General features: G+C 39.0%; 1 protein-coding gene across 1 annotated transcript in view; it reads left to right on the top strand.

The window, feature by feature from the left end:
• Positions 1–17,984, top strand: part of htr7c (5-hydroxytryptamine (serotonin) receptor 7c) — a 60,167-nt gene extending 42,183 nt beyond the window's left edge. The window contains exon 2 of the mRNA XM_079814968.1: positions 15,048–17,984. Within this exon, the coding sequence (XP_079671094.1) occupies positions 15,048–15,795 (748 nt within the window). The 3' untranslated portion in view covers positions 15,796–17,984. The remainder of the gene's footprint in view (positions 1–15,047) is intronic.
• The last annotated feature ends 2,235 nt before the right edge of the window (positions 17,985–20,219 follow it).

Here is a 20,219-nt window from a genome sequence, read left to right as displayed (position 1 = left end):
CGCAGGAATGAGAGAATAGTTCCTAGCCATATCGGTCTAGAAAATCACAACTTTTAATTTTCTGTCGGTAAATGGACTGCATTTATATAGCTCTTTTAACAGACCAATGGCCATCCAAAGCACTTTACACATTGCCTCACATTCACCCATTCACTCACTCATTCATACACCGACGGCGGTGTCAGCCATTTAAGACGCCATCCAGCTCGTTGGGAGCAGCTGGGGTTAGGTGTCTTGCTCATGGACACCTCGACACTTGGTCAGGAGGAACCGGGGATCGAACCACCAACCTTCCGGTTTGTAGCCAACCTACATGAACCACTGAGCCACTGCCGCCCGTCTTAGTACTCGATATAACTACAGAAGAGTCAAGTTTTAAGGAGGAAAAATATTAAAAAGTCTTTGGTCATTTTTGCTAATGGTTTAATCCGGTTCAATGATGTATGCTAAGCTATGCTAAAAGTGCTACCGGAGATCGGCTGAATGGATTCAAAAACGATAAAACTCAACTGACTCTAAGGGACTTGGAAAATGAGCCTATTTTCAAAAAAAGTGGAGTGTTCCTTTAAAAAAACACACACACACAAAAAATGAATACCTAAATAGAAACATAGTAGTATACTTAAAGTGCAAAAATAATATATAAATAGTAAATGATTCAGAATGCGTGAGGCTAGTTACGAGCTACGGTGAAAAATAAAAATTTTGGTCGAATTTGAGGAAAATCTGTTCATTAAGCCGTCGTCTAGCGATCTCAATGATCCAAATAGTAATTAAACATCTGAAAATATCTTTATTTGTGTGTTTTCTGAGAGGTTTTTTCTCTGCTCCTTTCAGCAACTGGTGCTTGCCCTCAACGCAAGTTTGGTATCGTTGTAAATCGTAGCATTCCAACTGTGAATATTCATAGCGAATTCTCAATGGCATGAGCCTGAACCAAATGTGATTTTCAAACTCATGCTGATGTAAACATTACGATCTTACTTGTGCACATCCGAAGCGTGCGCACAAAGATGCCTCTCAGACAGCGCACGATATAAACAGAATTTCAAAAAATCTGTCTTGGCGAGTATTCAGGCACACACTAACTGTTATGTCTTAAAATGAACATTTTGTTAAGTGTTGGGTAAAAACATCTGATGCGTAACATAATATTAGAAACGTTTATTACAGAAGGTCTTATATAGGCTGTCTGTCTCATTAATCTTAATCCATCAATTGCGGTTGGTGTTATTACCAGGGATTTAAAGGTAGGTTTGTTTTGGAACCTTCAGAAAACTTTGACTTTGCTGACTCCAAATGAACAAGTCATACATCATTTTGAAGGTTTTTTTTAATAGAGAATGTGAAAATAACAATAACTTATTTTGTGAAAATGTGCTCATTGTGACTCATTTTGCCAGCACAGGTCAGATATAAACTTTCAATAAATAATTTGATGCATCAATTAGTTGTTTTTCGGACTTTTTCCTGCCAATATTATTATTACTTATTTAAACAACTTTGCGGCGGGGCCCCCTGGTGGTTTACACAGAGAAAAATCCATTCAAAGGAATTTTAACAGTATTATACAACTGATAAAATGTATACTTTAAAAGCAATGCGAGTTAATTTGGATAAAAAGCATAAATGTAATGAAACAACTAGAAGCTCATCCACCTTGAGATGTAGTCTAACCTTTATAAGGAAGATTTTAAACAACTTTAAAGTTCAAATACACAATTTTGTACGAAAAAAATGTTACAACAAAACGAAATTGAGTTTACAAACACCATCGACTGAGAGACGGGTTGATATCATTCTCTGTAATCGACAGCAGGCAGCTGTTGTCAATACGGCTGAACTTGTATTGAACCTGGATCATTCCTTTAAAAACAGGCTTGTCGTTTTAGCTAAGAGCTGTTTTATAGAAAGGTTGAGTTTGAAATTGTGCTCTTCTCCAAATAATACCATGCATCCAGTGGACGCCCGAGTATATATATATATATATATATATATATATATATATATATATATCTATCCCATCGCTTTAACGCAGCTTCATTCCACTCAGTTACTCTCTTTAAAATGTCAGGCTTTGTGAAAAGGGTCAATCTGTTTATGAGTTCAAACCTGGGTCATTGCTACTAAAAGGTTTAATAGTCACTTTACACAGTTGTCATCCGACTGCATCTATTTTACTCAGTTGATGAATGTTCTGTGAGAAATAAAGTCAAAGGCAGGTCCATCGCGAGTGCTGAGGCCCCATCCAAAAAGTGCTTTTAAGCCCAAGGTTATGTACATGTGCAGTGATATACAAATATTAAGTCAGATAGAGGTGTGTAGTTGAACCTGGCAATATTTGTGTGTCCACTACAAAAATAAGGAAAGCTGGTTAGACTGTTTCTCCTAGTCAGCAATTGGATTAAAATGAAGCAAATCTTGTTATAATCCTGTTAAATCATACAAACGAGACTTTACAAATCTCAACAATGCCACTGTGCTTAGAAATAATTTGAAATAAAAATATTTTGTAATTTATTATAAATTCAAATTACACTCGTTTAGTTTACTGACCTTATATAAAACATTTAGGGTCAGTATTTTTCTATCATGACAAAAACATTAACCAAAGAGGACATGGAAAGAATCTTCTTGTGTTCATATAAATATTGTCCGCCTTAGTTATAATCTGAAAATAGCCACCGGTTTTGTCCCTGACCTAAAAAAATACTAGCTGTAGCCTGGACAGAGACCAAACATACCACTAAAGCTCCTTGGATTTGGGAATAAATTATTGAAAAATACACTGAAAGAGAATGAGGAACAAAGACGGGGATAAACAAAAAGAATACACATGTCATTAAATATTTTAGAAATGTTGTACAGTGAGATGATGAATAGAGAGGGAGAGTCTCTTAAGGAAAACATCGCTGTAGCTTTTTTTTAATCTGGCAACACTAAAATGCTGCTGTGGTCCATTTTCCATCAAGCCTATGCAATTCTTGGCTTTTAGGCTGATTTGAGATGCCAAACAACTCGTCTTGAATGTAGACGAGAGTAGGCGGATAAGGCAGTGAAAAAAGAGCTGTCAAGTCAGACAATTCTCACTTTTTGTAGTGGAATAGATACGTATGCGTAAGCAAAAGCAGAAATCCTTTGCCCTTTAGGTTTTTTTTTTTTTGCTGATGAAGTGAATGCATTTATCCATTTTGCTGATATTTTTTTGTTACAGTATACTGTATGAATTACATAAGGCACAAAATGTATCATGCACAGAAAGCATATGTTACAACAAACTTACACGATAATCACATTCATTTGATTTTTCACAAATTCCAAAAAAAGTGCCATTTATGACTAGAGAAAGAGAATGTCAGAAATTATCAACATGGAGGTTAAAGTTGTAGGTAGGAGTGGAGAGATAAAGAGAGAGGTGGTGCAGACAATGGTGTTTTAATAAAGTTTGTGTAAAGATGGAGCTTGAGCTGGAGGAGGAAGATGAAGGAGCAGTGGCCACTCTAAATGCCTTTGCTTGATTGTTTTTTGTCCTCTATATGTCACTCTTCATCAGTTCATTCAGAGACGGACCTGTGTGCATTTCCCTGCCATTTCTCATCCTCCATTTAGCCGGTCTCTGCAGCACTTTAGCCTGGACTTTACTCTTTCTCTCTCCAAGGACGACTTCACAATAAACTAGAATTGATGGTCTAGAATTATTACAAAAATGTTAAAATGGCACTTGCTGCTTCGGAAAAACAAACTGCATCCACTGTTCCCTTAACGCTGGTTTATTTGGGAAGCTGAACAAGGTGATCTTTCCCTCACAACCAAAAACACACTTCTTTAGTGACATTTTTTATTTTGTGGTCTAAAAACAAAATGACAGCACTGCCGACGGCTTCCGTAACCCCAACAAAGCATGCTGATGGGCACGTTCTTGCTCTCGCTCTGACGTGCGCACGCGCTCATCTGGGAGAAGTGCCCATCCAAGGAATTCCGCCCTTTATGATGTCATACAGGGCCATACTCAAAAAAAAAAACTTTCTGAAACTTGTTTAAATCCTAAAGGAGTAGCCTATATTTGGCACAGAAATACTCCGTCATACGTCCAACAAATTTAAAAAAATGTTTGGCCATGTTTAGTGTGGCGAGCAGCGAGGCTGAGGGACCGTGAGAGCGGGACGAGGCCGCGCTCATTATTAGGATGATGAGCGCCAGCTGCGTGCCGCATTGGCCTCGTCTCTCACGGAGGAGTGACGGGAGTATAAAGGAGGAGCGACGACAGTGAAGGACGTGAGAGGACCAGGCCTGGATTTTAATTTGTGTTTTATTTATGTTTTGTTATGTGTGTGCGGCAGTCGTCCGTGAGGGGCTGCCGCTTTTACTTTCACTTTGTTTGTATTCTTTTTGATTAAAGTTTGTTGTTTATTGTTCGCCGGTTCCCGCCTCCTTCTTCCCACACGAACATACCTCGTTACACTGGTGCCGAAGCCCGGGAGGAAGGAGAGACATGCTGTCGAAGAGCCCTCGCTGCTGAGGGGGATCGCGGTGCTGAGGAGGTCGGGCAGCGCGGATGCGTGAAGACCGCGAGGAGCTGCCCGAGGCGGTGGTGCTGGAGCGAATGAAGTTCCGGTGGGACGGAGAACTCGCTGCCGTGCCCCTGGGTCGAGGTGGGGTGGCTGCCGTCCGAGAGGGAGCGGAGGAATCGCCAGCGCTTGCCTGCTGCCGTCCGCCATGTTGGGGAGGAGCAGGGAGCGCGGGAATGGGATTCGCTCCGGCTGCCCTCGACAGGAGGAGCCACCGCCGGCCGCCAGGGGGTGGAGGAGGATCGAGCCGTCCACCGAGCGTCCAGTGCCAGTGCATAGCACCGCGAGGAAGAGCCTCTCGGCGGGCTGAGGACCGAGCGGCAGTGTGTCAGGGAACCGGACTATTTTTTTTTTTTCTCCTCTCTCCACTCTCTCGTCTCTGTCGCTCCTCGTGCTCCCGGCTCCGTTCTCTCACCTCGCTGTCCTTACCCCCAGGTGCCGCGGCCGCCGTGATCGCCCCCCCCCGGGGAGGGGGGGGGAGTAGAGCGCAGGCTCGTGGTTACCCCGCGGCCTGCAAAGGGCGTTGGGGGTATGTGGCGAGCAGCGAGGCTGAGGGACCGTGAGAGCAGGACGAGGCCGCGCTCATTATTAGGATGATGAGCGCCAGCTGCGTGCCGCATTGGCCTCGTCTCTCGCGGAGGAGTGACGGGAGTATAAAGGAGGAGCGACGACAGTGAAGGACGAGAGAGGACCAGGCCTGGATTTTAATTTGTGTTTTATTTATGTTTTGTTATGTGTGTGCGGCAGTCGTCCGTGAGGGGCTGCCGCTTTTACTTTCACTTTGTTTGTATTCTTTTTGATTAAAGTTTGTTGTTTATTGTTCGCCGGTTCCCGCCTCCTTCTTCCCACACGAACATACCTCGTTACATTTAGCATGAGAATCCAACTCTTTAACAGTGTAAATATGCCAGAATGCATGAAATAGCATTACCTTTAATAACAGACAGCTGCCATCAATTTAAGACTTGCCGCTGCCGCTACCGCACATGAACATCTCATTTTCTCACAACTCTAAGTTCATTTAAAACGTTATTTAACTAATTTAAGACTGCTCTTATAGGAATACTCGACAAAACATTTTGGCATAATTCTGTGTTTTTGTTCATTCAAGGGTGAAAGAGAACTAGATTTTGGTGCTGTCTGTGTGCACGATACTGTCACACATCTTTTTGTGCGTTGTGTGTGTGGTCCATGTTCTCATTCTGTTTACGCCAAATTCTGACGCTACCATCTGAATGTCTCAACAGAAATCGAGACTCATCAGACCAGGCAACATTTTTCCAGTCTTCAACTGTCCACGATTAACCGAGAAATCCTAAAGTTTTAATCAAATAAGAATATGCGCAGTGTGTTTCATGATGAAGCGGACCGATTGCTTCACAGTGCTGCTCAAACTCTGCAAGTGTTGTGAGTCACTTAAAGGGATGAAAATGAAAAAATATTTACTTATTCTCAAGTTGTCCCAATTATGTATGAGTTTCTTTCTTCTGTTAAACACAATAGAAGATATTCTGAAGAATTGTGGTAACCAGACATTTGACGGTAACCATTGACTACTATGGAAGTCAATGGCTATCGTCAAATGTCTGGTTACCAACATTCTTCAGAATATCTTCTTTTGTGTTCAACAGAAGAAAGAAACTCATGTTTGGAACAACATGAGGGTGAGTAAATGATGAAAGAATTGTAACTTTTGGGTGAACTAGCTTCAACGACATGCATTTGAAAAAGCAACACGCGCCAAATATCTATCCAAGTTTGTAATAAGAAGTGTTTACAAACCTGCTGTCCAACACAAGAGAACATTTAATGACAAACTCACTTCATAACATCAGTCGAGTGTTTGAAATAACTTCCTTTTGTGATCTGACATGGCTTCATATCATAGAAGTAGTAGCATAGTAGCAGTAATTATATTACTTTATAGTATTCTAAACAGTGATAGGCTATGTAAATTAGCATTGCATTAGCCTATAAATATACTTTATTATTATGAAAATACCCAAGATACCCGAGAACCATATATTTATTTGCATGTTTATTGTCATCATGTTTCATTGGTCAAACCGTTTCGATAGCTTGATGTCCATATATTGAATTCTTGGAATGTCATATATTTTATGACTTCTCTGAGTCTCACGTGTGGACTTCCTATGGCACCCTCCAGCTACGAGTATGAACTATGAATAATGATTGCATATATATATATATATATATATATATATATATATATATATATATATATATATATATATATATATATATATATATATATATATATATATATATATATATATATATATATGTATATATATATATATATATATATATATATAGTGCTGTCAAATCGACTAATCACGATCGCATCCAAAATAAAAGTTTGTTTACATAATATATTTGTGTACTGTATTTAATTATTCATGTATATATTTAAGACACTGTATATATTTATATTATATATAATATTTTATATATACAGTGAGGGAAATAAGTATTTGAACACCCTGCTATTTTGCAAGTTCTCCCACTTAGAAATCATGGAGGGGTCTGAAATTGTCATCGTAGGTGCATGTCCACTGTGAGAGACATAATCAAAAAAAAAAAATCCCGAATTCACAATGTATGATTTTTGAACTATTTATTTGTATGATACAGCTGCAAATATGTATTTGAACACCTGTCTATCAGCTAGAATTCTGACCCTCAAAGACCTGTTAGTCTGCCTTTAAAATGTCCACCTCCACTCCATTTATTATCCTAAATTAGATGCACCTGTTTGAGGTCGTTAGCTGCATAAAGACACCTGTCCACCCCATACAATCAGTAAGAATCCAACTACTAACATGGCCAAGACCAAAGAGCTGTCCAAAGACACTAGAGACAAAATTGTACACCTCCACAAGGCTGGAAAGGGCTACGGGGAAATTGCCAAGCAGCTTGGTGAAAAAAGGTCCACTGTTGGAGCAATCATTAGAAAATGGAAGAAGCTAAACATGACTGTCAATCTCCCTCGGACTGGGGCTCCATGCAAGATCTCACCTCGTGGGGTCTCAATGATCCTAAGAAAGGTGAGAAATCAGCCCAGAACTACACGGGAGGAGCTGGTCAATGACCTGAAAAGAGCTGGGACCACCGTTTCCAAGGTTACTGTTGGTAATACACTAAGACGTCATGGTTTGAAATCATGCATGGCACGGAAGGTTCCCCTACTTAAACCAGCACATGTCCAGGCCCGTCTTAAGTTTGCCAATGACCATTTGGATGATCCAGAGGAGTCATGGGAGAAAGTCATGTGGTCAGATGAGACCAAAATAGAACTTTTTGGTCATAATTCCACTAAACGTGTTTGGAGGAAGAAGAATGATGAGTACCATCCCAAGAACACCGTCCCTACTGTGAAGCATGGGGGTGGTAGCATCATGCTTTGGGGGTGTTTTTCTGCACATGGGACAGGGTGACTGCACTGTATTAAGGAGAGGATGACCGGGGCCATGTTTTACGAGATTTTGGGGAACAACCTCCTTCCCTCAGTTAGAGCATTGAAGATGGGTCGAGGCTGGGTCTTCCAACATGACAATGACCCGAAGCACACAGCCAGGATAACCAAGGAGTGGCTCTGTAAGAAGCATATCAAGGTTCTGGTGTGGCCTAGCCAGTCTCCAGACCTAAACCCAATAGAGAATCCATGATTTCTAAGTGGGAGAACTTGCAAAATAGCAGGGTGTTCAAATACTTATTTTCCTCACTGTAAATATAACACGTTTTAATTAAATATATACATGCATGTGTGTTGTTAACTCATATACAGTACAGTGGCCAAAGGTGATGTCTGGAGGGGATATTTGTTTTTAAACGACCCTATTCAATGACCCTAAGTTCAATGAATCCATCAAAATATGAGGAAAGTACTTTTTATATATTTTTTAATATTTTAAATGTGAGGCCAGAACAAAACTCTAAACTTGGTTATGGTATTAATCTGACAATATTATTATAATATATAGCAAAATCAAAACCTCAGATATGTTTTTCTATTGGTTTTCAATTGAGCTTAGGTCGTCTAAAAGCAGTACTTCACTTTAATTTTTTCTCCACTGTCTCTCATCCCAGACACAAAAACACGAATGACACTTTTAAAAATGAGTCATAGCAGTACTTGGAAAACATTCAAATAGAGATCAAGTCTCCTCCGCTCATCTACAACATATTGGAAGTAAAACATCCTCTCCATTAACCCTGCCTTTAATGTACATCAAAGACCACAGAATGGGTCCCCCAAGACAAACAAAATCTTGAGAGTAATAGAGCTAATGAGAGATAGAAAAGAAGAGCCAGGAATTTTCTAGAAGCTCATAGAATCCCTCTCACTCCTCACTCATAAACATCTGAAATATACAATGTTGACCCGTCATGAGAAAAAACATCTATAATAGCTATTTTTAGTGTACTTTCACTCAAGTTGCTCCCATGGTTACTATATTAAACTGACATTTAGATGCTTTTAAAAAGTCATGGAGGCAATTTAAAACAATGCAAGCAGAAAAAGTTTTGATGCTAAGTGGAAGAGTTCAGATTCCCTTTTCCATGCATGAAGAATGTTGTCTTATATAAACCGTCAGGCCATGATAACAACATAAAGTCCAAGATTTGAGAACTGCCATACTGTATATAACACGTCAATAAATCAATGGGTCTGTTGACAAATTATACAGTCACATGAAATCTGTATGATTAGTGTACCCTGAACGACTTCTAGTCTTACTGCATTTGCACCTTCAAAGGAACTCATAAGGTGTCTCATTAGACCTTTTTGTTTTTCATTTTGAAGTGAAAAATTGTTCATGTTGTTCAAAGCATTACATGGAAAGTTCAGACTGCATTTTCCATATGACCTAGAATTATGATTAAAATTATTCTAGCCTTAGAATCTCTTGTGCTCTCAGTGTTATTACATAAATAATGGCCATGTTATTTACATGACCTGCAGGCCTCTATGTTGCCCTGGGAGTCATAAACCAATGGGTGTTTGACTGCTAAGCTGCTTAAAGGGACGTTATAATCATTTACTTGATGCAGCTGATGGTGTCTGAGCCAGAGATGGTACCATGGAGATTTAGATCTGTATGGGTGAGTTGTCACTACATATAAGATTTAGCGCTTCAGGAATTTTATATCAGTGTTGGACATGTACTTAACAACATCTTCTTTATGTAACTGGTCCTGCTTGACCCGCTCCGAGCGGGATTCAAACCTTTGTCTCTGGCATGGGAGACGGGCACGCTAATGAACACATTAAAGTCAGCAGTCTCAACCAAGCAGATAGAGCAACCATTGACTACCATAGTAGGGGGAAAAAATACTGTTGTAGTCAATGGTTGCTCTCTCTGCTTTGTTACAAACATTCTTCTAAATATCATCTTTTGTGTTCAGCAGAATAAAGAAACTCATACAGGTTTGGAACAACTTGAGGGTGAGTAAATGATGACAGAATTTTCATTTTTGGGTGAACTATCCCTTTAATAAAGCCTGAACCTTGTCGTCGGTCCATCGGACATATTTTTTAAAGGTCCCATGGCATGGCATTTTTCTATTATTTTATAATGTTTCCTGAGCTGTACTTATATTGTTAGTATGACTTTTACATCATAAAATGTCATAATTTAGAAATAAAAGGCATTTTTCTATACTGCTGTTTGCCCTGTGGCTGAATGCCCTGCTTCAAGAGGCGTGTCTGCTGTGAGACTTCAGTAAAAACACCCACTGTTGTGATTGGCTGACATCTTTGCATTTTATATGAGCGGAGGGGGCGTGGTTTATCGAGGCACGAGCAGGCACGAGTCTGCCAGGGAGACGGATGGACCTGAGTTCACTTCACATCAGTTCTCAGCATGTCTGAACTGTTTTAGTTACAGCATATACTTTAGGTTATTAGTCTATTTCTAGTCGGAGGGACTGTCACTCATGTCAGAAAGTTAGTAACTTTAGTAAATTATGGATCAGCGCTGACTGGAGACGCGAACCGTTTAGAACGATTCAGTCCGATTTGGTGAACTGATTCGGTTCACTAAAAAGAACTGGTTCAAAAGAAAGATCGTTCGCGAACCGGACATCACTAATGTATCAGAGACTGAGCTCAGCGATTGCTAACAAAGTTATTTATAGTAACTACTGAGTTATGAGAGCGCTGTCAGTCAGCGCGAGTTTATTGTGTTTGTATCTGAGAGTTCTGAATAAACAGTCACACCGAGTCCGTCTCTTCATCATTATTCTACCAACTTTGTAACACATGCAAAGTACCATTACAGCTGTCGAGATGAACGAGTTAAAAGTAAGTGTTGATAATAGCATTATTTTTAAAATAAAATAAAAGCGTCAGTGACGCGCGTTGAGTACACAGCGCAAACAAAGACACAACAGCAGTAATCGGATGTAATCCAGTTTATTGTGGGGCTAGGCTGGCTAGCCCGGATATGCTCAAGCTTACCCCCCTTCTGCTTAATCTCACGCCGCGTTTGGTGCCTCCGCTGTGGGCCAGATGCAGTACTGTGGGTCGGGGATGTTGAAGGCCGAGCTTCGGCGTGTGTGAGGTTTATCTCTGCTGATGTTGAGCAGAAACTCATGACTGTATGCACATTTTAGAACCGATAGACGCGACGAGGACGTACAAAAACACTGACTCACAAGATATAAAACACGAAAACACCGTTCTGTCTGGAGAGAGAGAAGCCGCATTGTGTGCACGAATAATAAATAATTAGCTACAAATCAGAAATCACTGATCACAGATCAGAAGGAACTGAAAAAAGACTTCTGTTTTCATTTGTACATCCAAACACTGAGAAACTGCCAGCGTTCACTCGTTCACAAGCAATGATGCAATGATCTCTCGACGAGCGTTTGCATGGGCGTGCCAGATTCTCTGGGCGGAGGAAAGGGAGGAAACCGTGCCTGCTTGGACGTCAAACCAGGAGACTTCAGGATTGGCTAGTCTGGCCTGTCATTTTCTCAAAGGCAGAGAAAGACAGCCACAACTCGGTTTTACACCGATCAACATTTCTATCCACTTGGGGACAATATTCAGGCTAGGGGAACTCATATTAATGTTGAAAAACCTCATAAAATGAAAATTTCATGCCATGGGACCTTTAAACTTCATTGTTGATTTGAATAGCAAACAACTCTTACACCACAACTGACTTTTAGGTTGAAATAAAATGCTGGGTGAGCTCAACCAATCAGCATGTTCAGCGCCCAAGTCCCACCTCCGAAAGTCCCTGAACTTTGAAAAAAGTACTACCACGTGAGCAGGGCTGTTTTGAGGGGGATTTTTTTTACCCGGAACTTCATTTAGACCCTGGTTCCTGCGGTCGAAACACACAGAGTACCACCCCAAAGTCCCAGGTTCCTGCAGTGGAAACACGGCTTAAAATTTTTTGGCTCATTCATATGAGTAATTTTTTACTACAGAAAAAATTACTCTGCAAACAAACTCTAAAATATGAATTATTTTACAGTGGGGATTCAGCAGCGTTGGGGTAGATTCAGAAAAGCTGTGCAGGAAACACTGGAATGGGGCAAAACATCAACCTTGCGACTTTAAAGTCGGCATGAAATGGAAGTTGTGATAGTCTTTTCTTCCCATTGTGACGTTTATTCGAGTGAAGTGGCTTCTCGAACAAGAAATAATATAAGGCTGGACTTGATTTTGTCTATCAGCAATTGATTGGATGGTTGCGGTGTGCTGTTGCTGTGATGTCATTTGAGTGACAGGTTGTCCCGCCCTTGCGCTAGTAAACACGTCATCAGAGAAGAGATGTCACTGCAAGAGGGAGGGGAAGTTAATATCATTCATACCTGCTCTTATACTAACTGTGCAGAGCCATTCTAAACTCACCGGCTTTGTTGTGATTCATGAGTTCAGTACGACCCCTTTAAGAGTGAAAACTGCACAGAGATTCAATTTAGATCTTTATGGAAAGCACGTGTCTCCTGGGGGCAGGGGTCATGGCAATGAGAATCCTTCATCAAACCTTCAAGGGCTGTAATCTGCTGCTCTTTAAATGTTTTTCTAACTTGCGATTTAGCCACAACAGACACAATGGCACTATCAAGGTCAATTTCCTTAGCAGCAGAAGTGGCAATAATAGAATTAATATTTTTCTTGTTCATGCATTTATCTGAAATTCTGCGATCCTTCTCAACTTGATTGGGTGCTGATTGGTCCAGACAAGAGCTGCTCATACAAATGCAATTTGCACCACCAGGCTTTCGTCGTGCTTTAGTATGCCCCTGATGTGAACTTCTTTTTTTTTAGAATGCTGGATGTCTCGCCTCTCAATCATCTTGTAAAGTACCACATATTAAGCAGAATTCTAGGAAATGAGCTTGAGGCGAGTACACAATGATTTTGGTAAAGAAGTTACAATTGTAATTTATACACACTACTTTCTTCTATTTCATCTTAAAGGTATAGTTCACCCAAACATGAAAGTTGTCATTTGCTCACCCTCATGTCGTTCCAAACCCGCATAACTTTCTTTCTTCTGGGAAACACAAAAAGAGAAAATGAAAATGAACAATGACTCATGCACTTTATTCCAAGTCTTGTGCAGTTCAATGAAATTTAAGTTGTTAGTAACTAAAAATCTTTCCCTCTGACTGTCTCGTTAGTATGATCTGAATATGCACATATTCAAATTCATTGAATCACAATCACTGGCAAGACACAGATGAATCAATGTAATTTGGCAGTATTGACGTCAAACATGGCGTGGTATCTGGATGCGGCATATTGAATATACATGCAAACGTGAATGAGGTTTGAGAGCTGTGAAGGAAAATATTATCGTTTTGAAGAATTGGAATATAGCTCAAAAGAATTTGGCCAAACATCTTTTTGAGTTTCATGGAAAAATGTTGTGTGTGAGTAAATGATGGCCTTTATTTTGCCGTTTCATTTGCCAAAACTAGTATGCAGAAATCACACTTCAGCTTTTAACATATTTGAAGTTGGCAAGAATAATTTATTAGTCTCTTCTTCCCTTTTGTGACCAAGTTTGCCGAACAAGTCCTGAAAAGTGAAGGGAAAGCATTTTGATCGCCCCCTGGTGGCTTGCTGCAGTATATGTTTTAATAATCTAATGGGACACGAGCCACCTAAAAAATCCCATTCAATTTCAAATATTTTTTTCCCAAAGATGGTTTCTGTGATGTGTTCTCATCACTCATACTGTACATATGTTCAAGTATTTGTTTTCCCAGTAAGTTTGGTTTTAGTTATAAAAAACGGGGTGTAACGTCATGATTGACAGCTGTGCTTGCAATTGAGTGTGTGGGAGTGGGAGTTTGGGCAGGGCCTTGATGTCACAGCCCCACCTCAGGATCGCAACTGCGCTAACGTCATAATTGGCAATGACCGTTACTGAGATATTTTGGCTTCATTTGTCTACAGTAGACGGAAGCGGAGACACGCTGTCCGTCTTTTTTTTATAGTTTATGATTGTGTAACTAGTCTGTTGTCTGCAATGTGTTTCGTGTGTTAGGCAGAACAGGACAGCATTTTGCAGTTTCGCTGATCTTTTATTCCTGATAAAGAACTAATAAAAGCAGCCTCTTTGTGAATGAGAGTCACCCTCGTTTCCTAAAATGAATATTATGTACACCTGTCACCATGTGCTTCATTTCAACTTATAAGACAAAAATAACTCCAAAAGAGTAGAATGACAAAAATAACCACACAGATAAGTAAAATAATATTATATACATAAATTGGAGTGAAAACATAGACATAAAAGCAACAATTAATATAAAGATTAAATATGATTAAAGGGTAACTAGAACTAAAATATGATTAAAGGGTAACTAGGTAACAAGAGCCCAAAAATAACCTCACCTCTCCAGTGCATCACCAATGCAAAGAGGAAGAGGAAGGGAAAGAACAGGAAATGATATTGAGTCATGATGTCATCACCACAATTAAAGGGGAAAGCACTCACATTTCAATTAGGCAGTCATATCAGGTGTATGTAAACGAACAATTTTGGGTGAATTCTAATAAACAATATATGCATTTAACAGGAAACTTTCTGTACCTGTTACACTTGTGACGTATATCCAAGTGAAATGGCTTTTCAAACAAGAAAAAAATTTAGGGTGGGACTTGATTTTGTATATATGAAATTGATTGGGTTCTTGGATGGTGGTTTGCTATTGCTGTGATCTCATGTGAGTGAAAGGTTGTCCCACCTTCGCGGCAATAAACACATCAGCATAGAAGAGATATCACTGCAAGAGAGGGGAAGTTATTTTGATTAAAGCTTACAAGGGCACATTAATAAAAAAAAAAAAAGATGCATAGGCAAATCCTTTATAATATTAAATACTGCCGTATTCCATAAAAAAACAAGAACAGTCAATTTTGACTTCATAGTGACAATCTCATCATAATGTCTTATAACTGTATGTTTTTTTTTATCACAGGTATCTTGGCATCACCCGCCCTTTGACCTACCCTGCCCGTCAAAATGGCCAATTGATGGCGAAGATGATTTTTGGTGTGTGGCTTGTGTCGGCCTCTATCACACTGCCGCCATTTTGCGGCTGGGCGAAGAACGTTAACACGGCTGGTGTTTGCCTAATCAGCCAGGACTTTAGCTACACTATCTACTCCACTGCCGTGGCCTTCTACATCCCCATGATCGTCATGCTCTTCATGTACTACAAGATCTTCAAAGCCGCCAGAAAAAGCGGCGCCAAACATCGTTTTACCGACTTCCCCCGTCGGGATCGCCTGGAGACCGTTGCCAGCGAAGCCCTGAGGATGCAAGGCCTAAAGCCTCAACACACAGCTGGCGTAGCTGAGGAGTGCGCTGCTTTTTCTCGTTTTCTCAGCCGTGAACGACAGAATATCTCCATTTTTAAGCGAGAGCAAAAGGCAGCTACGACATTGGGCGTGATAGTTGGCGTTTTTGGTATTTGTTGGCTGCCGTTTTTTATTCTATCTACAGCGAGACCCTTTATATGTGGGGTCAAGTGTAGTTGCATACCAATATGGCTGGAGAGGACGCTACTATGGTTTGGATATGCCAACTCACTAATGAACCCCTTCATTTACGCTTTCTTTAACCGGGACCTGCGCTCCACTTACAGGGATTTGCTCCGTTGCAGGTACAGGAATATAAACCGCCGACTGTCGGCTGTAGGTGTGCATGAAGCACTGAAGTTTTAAAGTATAGTGATAAAGGATGTAGTCTGGCCCAATTTTGGTTTACACACAAAGCCGAACAATGTGCATTGCTACATCCACTTATTGTTTTTTATAGTTAAAGAGTGAACAAAAAACAGAATCCCAGCCTCACACGTCTTCGGAACACTCATATTCCAGTTCCATTAAGGCATTGTTTTGGTCAGTAGTTGTGTTTTTCCTATTTCACCCCCCAGGAGACAAGAAGGTATCCCGGATTAAGTCGGATTTCACTTATTAGACCTATGAAAATACTTCATAATTCAGCACTGGCGCTTCAGACAAAACAGGGTACAAATCTGAGTAAATATGTGTAAAAAAGACTGATTTGGTTGAATTTATTATCAAATATAAATAATTTAAACCTAAAAAATATAAAATACATGTATACATTTTATTTTATATACTCATAATTCAGTTTTTTTATTTATTTTCTGATTTTTAAAAGAAATTCATACTTTTATTCAGCATGGAAATTAAATTGATAAAAAGCGATAGAAATTCCAAATTCCAAATGACTTTTTTTTTTACTATTTCAAATAGACGCTGTACTCCTAAAAAAAATTAATGTATCACGGTTTCCACAAAAATATTAGGCAGCACAACTGTTTTCAACATTGATAATAATAAGGAAAAAATTTTTGAGCAGCAAATCAGCATATCAGAATGATTCCTGAAGGATCATGTGACACTAAAGACTGGAGTAATGATGCTGAAAATTCAGCTTTGACATCACAAGAATACATTTAAAAATGTATTAAAAAACAGTTATATATATTGTAATATTTCAAAATATTACTGTTATTACAGTACTTTTAATCAAATAAATGTAGCCTTGGTGAGCATAAAAGACTTATTTTGAAAAATTTTGAGCGTTAATGTATATATTTTAATCTACATAAATCTAGTATTGATTTATGGTCATAGGACAGTGGATTATAATGTCATTATTAATATGGTTCATTTTTTGGCTTCATCTCTCAAGGATCAGGGTGTATATTTAATTTTTTTGAAATTTTAAATGAATTCAGGTAAAATGGGACACTTTCAATGGGAAAAGTTAGTCAAAATGACCTGAAAGTTTGCACTAAAATAGTGATATCCTAAAATATCTTTCTATGCATTAGCAACAGTACGTTTGCTATTTCTGTCTATGAATTCACAGCAATCAGCGGATTTTTTGCTGTCATAAAGCAACGGGATGTGATTATAGGGATACTCTTGGCTGTTATCTTCTCAAAGCTGTTAATTTTCTCATCATCACAATAGATTCTGCAATGTGACACAAAAGTGTAGCCTAAATCTTCACACTTGCTTCCTTAGTTTGTTTTTAGCCAGTCGTTCGTTAAAGCGGCTGCTTCATTTATCTGCATTAAGCTGAAATCATATTGATTTCTCTCCACCTGTGAGTGTTCTGAAGACGTATGCGGCCACCTTAAAGCAGATGTTCTGTACATATCTGGCAACAGAGTCTTTAGAGGAGGAAAAATAAGGGCTTGTGGGCAGTTGTCACTATGAGGCTTGACTGATATTGGAAATCCATCAGAATGTGTGCGTGTGTGTGCGTGAATCCCTGCCTAGAAACAACAAGAGACAGGACACTCACCTTGCTTTTCCGATGATTCAGTCCATCTATTTTAAGAACTTTAAGAACATGGATTGGCCGCCTGTCTTTGATGGAACATCTGACTCCGCGAGCCTTTGTGAATATGCTGTGATCTGACATTGTCAGTTTTTTTACCCTTTTTTGACCTGATGTGGCTATTGAAAACGACTTTCAATGCCTTTAAGTGTCTCCTCAACCATGAATGACGAAACTCGTGGTAAGCAACATTAACTGAGGACTGAATTCCTGTTAAATCTCAAGCGTTAATGACTCTTTAACAGATAAATTATTGACTGAACAACTTGATGTGGTTGTTTACACACGGAGATCTAGAGGCAAAATATTTTTGATGTACAGTTCTATATGTGTGTTGCCAAATCTTTGTGAGAAGCTTACAAAGTGTTTCTTGTCACAGATTTGAACCCTGCACCAGAAACACTGAAATTGCCGGTGCATTTTTGTGTATTACCTTTTCCGACAAAGACTACACTAAGTGTTTTGTCAAGATTGTTGATGTACAACTAAGCAAAGAGGGAAATGGAGAAAGTTAAGAAATGAAATAAATTAGAAGAAAAAGAAAACAAGGAACTCTTTTGACAGTTTTGACTTCTTTAGGGTATTTATATGAGGAAATTCTCATTCTCATCATCAATGTGTCTTTGCTTCATTCCACAGAATCATCTTACTGTTGCACATGATTTCTTGCAATGATTTGTGGAAATTACAAAAATGTCTGGATATCTAATAACCTTTGTATACACTAATTTATAGATGCATTTGTGCAGAGGTGGACGGTAATGAAGTACATTTACTTGAGTACTGTACTGAAGTACACTTTTAAATATCTGTACTTTACTTGAGTATTCTTTTTTTTCTGGAAACTTATGACTTCAACTTCACTGACATTTGAAAGACAAATATTGTACTTTTCACTCCACCAAATTTCTATTAAGGTCCTCGAAATCGAAAGTCGTTTCTATGTAGCCGTTTTTTTTTTCTTTGCAGACAGCCTATCAGTAATCACTCTTGTAGGGTCACATGAAGTTCAATGATTTCCAAGCATTTTTTGAACACTTATCAGTTGATAGCTAACTAGAAGAAGGCGGTACCTTAGTGTGCGCACCCATGGTCATACTTAGAAAGTAGGCATGTGCCGGTAAACGGTAATACAATATACCGCAATAATGAACATGCACAATATTGTTATCGTGGGCACTTCAAAATACTGTGAATAATTATTTATTACGAATTATTCCGATTTTTAGAATGAATTTTAAGAATACTTTACCCATCAACCGTTTAAAATGAAAAACACGTCAAAGAGGAACGCGCACTGATGTAAATAGACCGTGCATGAGCCGAGCACATGGTGGAATGAGGAGACGCTGAAGTGCACATTCATTCTTCGACAGCAGAGGGCGCTGACGGAACAGCAGAAATGCAGCTGTTTCCCCAGTAATCACATAACCTAATTCATAATACTTAAAGACTTGCATTTTATATTTTAATCTGGACTAAATTACATGCCCTAGATATTGTTTGAATGTGTTCTGACTGTTGTTCAATCACACACTCTACAAGGCTCCAGTATTTAACATTAGTGACAATGAAAAATACTTCTAAAGCTTGTATTAATCTTAGGTAAATGTACATTTCAGCATACCTATTGTTCTTTATAATTCTTTTGCACTTTAATCTGTTTTAAATATTTGTTTACTTTATAAATTTTTGTGTATTGCTTTATTGTATTTAAATGTTTGGTTCTTTTGTTATAAGAAAGTGATTTAACCTGTTATAGTATGACAACACTTTTTTTGCAACTTATTTCAATATCGTGATAATACCGTATACCGTGATAAAAGCTTCAGCAATTAATCGCAACATGAAAATTTGATACCGGCACATGCCTATTAGAAAGTATTTTTCAGTTTTCTGAAAAGATTAAATATTTATTTTGTTTTAAGTGTTTGCCTAAAACGAACCATATTATATAGCCTTTAAAACCTTGGTGTCCAACCTGCAGAAGCATATGAGCTGTCTAAACATTTAATTTCTGCTAAAAGCTTGAAATGGAAATTGTCTGTGCTTTTAGAGCTAAAGTATGAAGCAGTGTTCATTTTGCTGATGAATAATTTTTGTCATAATTATATTTTTTCACTGGCGAAAACGAGATAAAAAACAGTTTTGAAGGACAAACACTATGACAAAAATCTATCGACATTTTCGTCAACGAATAAAAATGAGAAGAAAATGTTAGGGAGGGATGATTTGGGAAGAGATCCAGTCAGAACTGATGTCCTGTGTGAGATGTGCACATTTGAATTGTAACATGCTGATCTACCCGACGGGATATAATTTGGCATACACTTGCTGCATGTGCATGAAACGCTCAAAAATGTAAACATCTGGGAGAAAGAGAAGAGCAGACATATGGATAAGTCTGAAAAAGGGTGAAGACATGAAAGAGAGCTCAATTCAACACGGTTTTCTGTGCGCACTCAGAAAGCTGCCTCTCAGATGCCAGAGCACATGTACTGAATTTTAGTCAATTTAATCTACTAAAATACAAAGTTCTTTCATGAAACTCTAGCGCAGGCTAATTGGTCCTTTAAATAGCTGCTCGTAATCACAATGCCGTCTTTAGGGCACAGCTGATTGGTTCCTGCTATATTAGCCAATGAGCTTGCATGCTCAACCTTCAAATACTCAGGTAGCATTTGCCTTAGCAGTGCAGCGCACTTTCAGAAACTCTCCACCTTCCCCAGCTCCACCTGTATAGATCTGCTACTGGTAATTCATTGAT

The sequence above is a fragment of the Gobio gobio genome (genome assembly GCF_949357685.1).
Source record: "Gobio gobio genome assembly, chromosome: 4".
In the NCBI taxonomy this organism is placed as follows: domain Eukaryota; kingdom Metazoa; phylum Chordata; class Actinopteri; order Cypriniformes; family Gobionidae; genus Gobio; species Gobio gobio.
The sequence above is the reverse complement of the archived record's forward strand: the minus strand, read 5'-3'. Positions and strand labels throughout refer to the sequence as shown.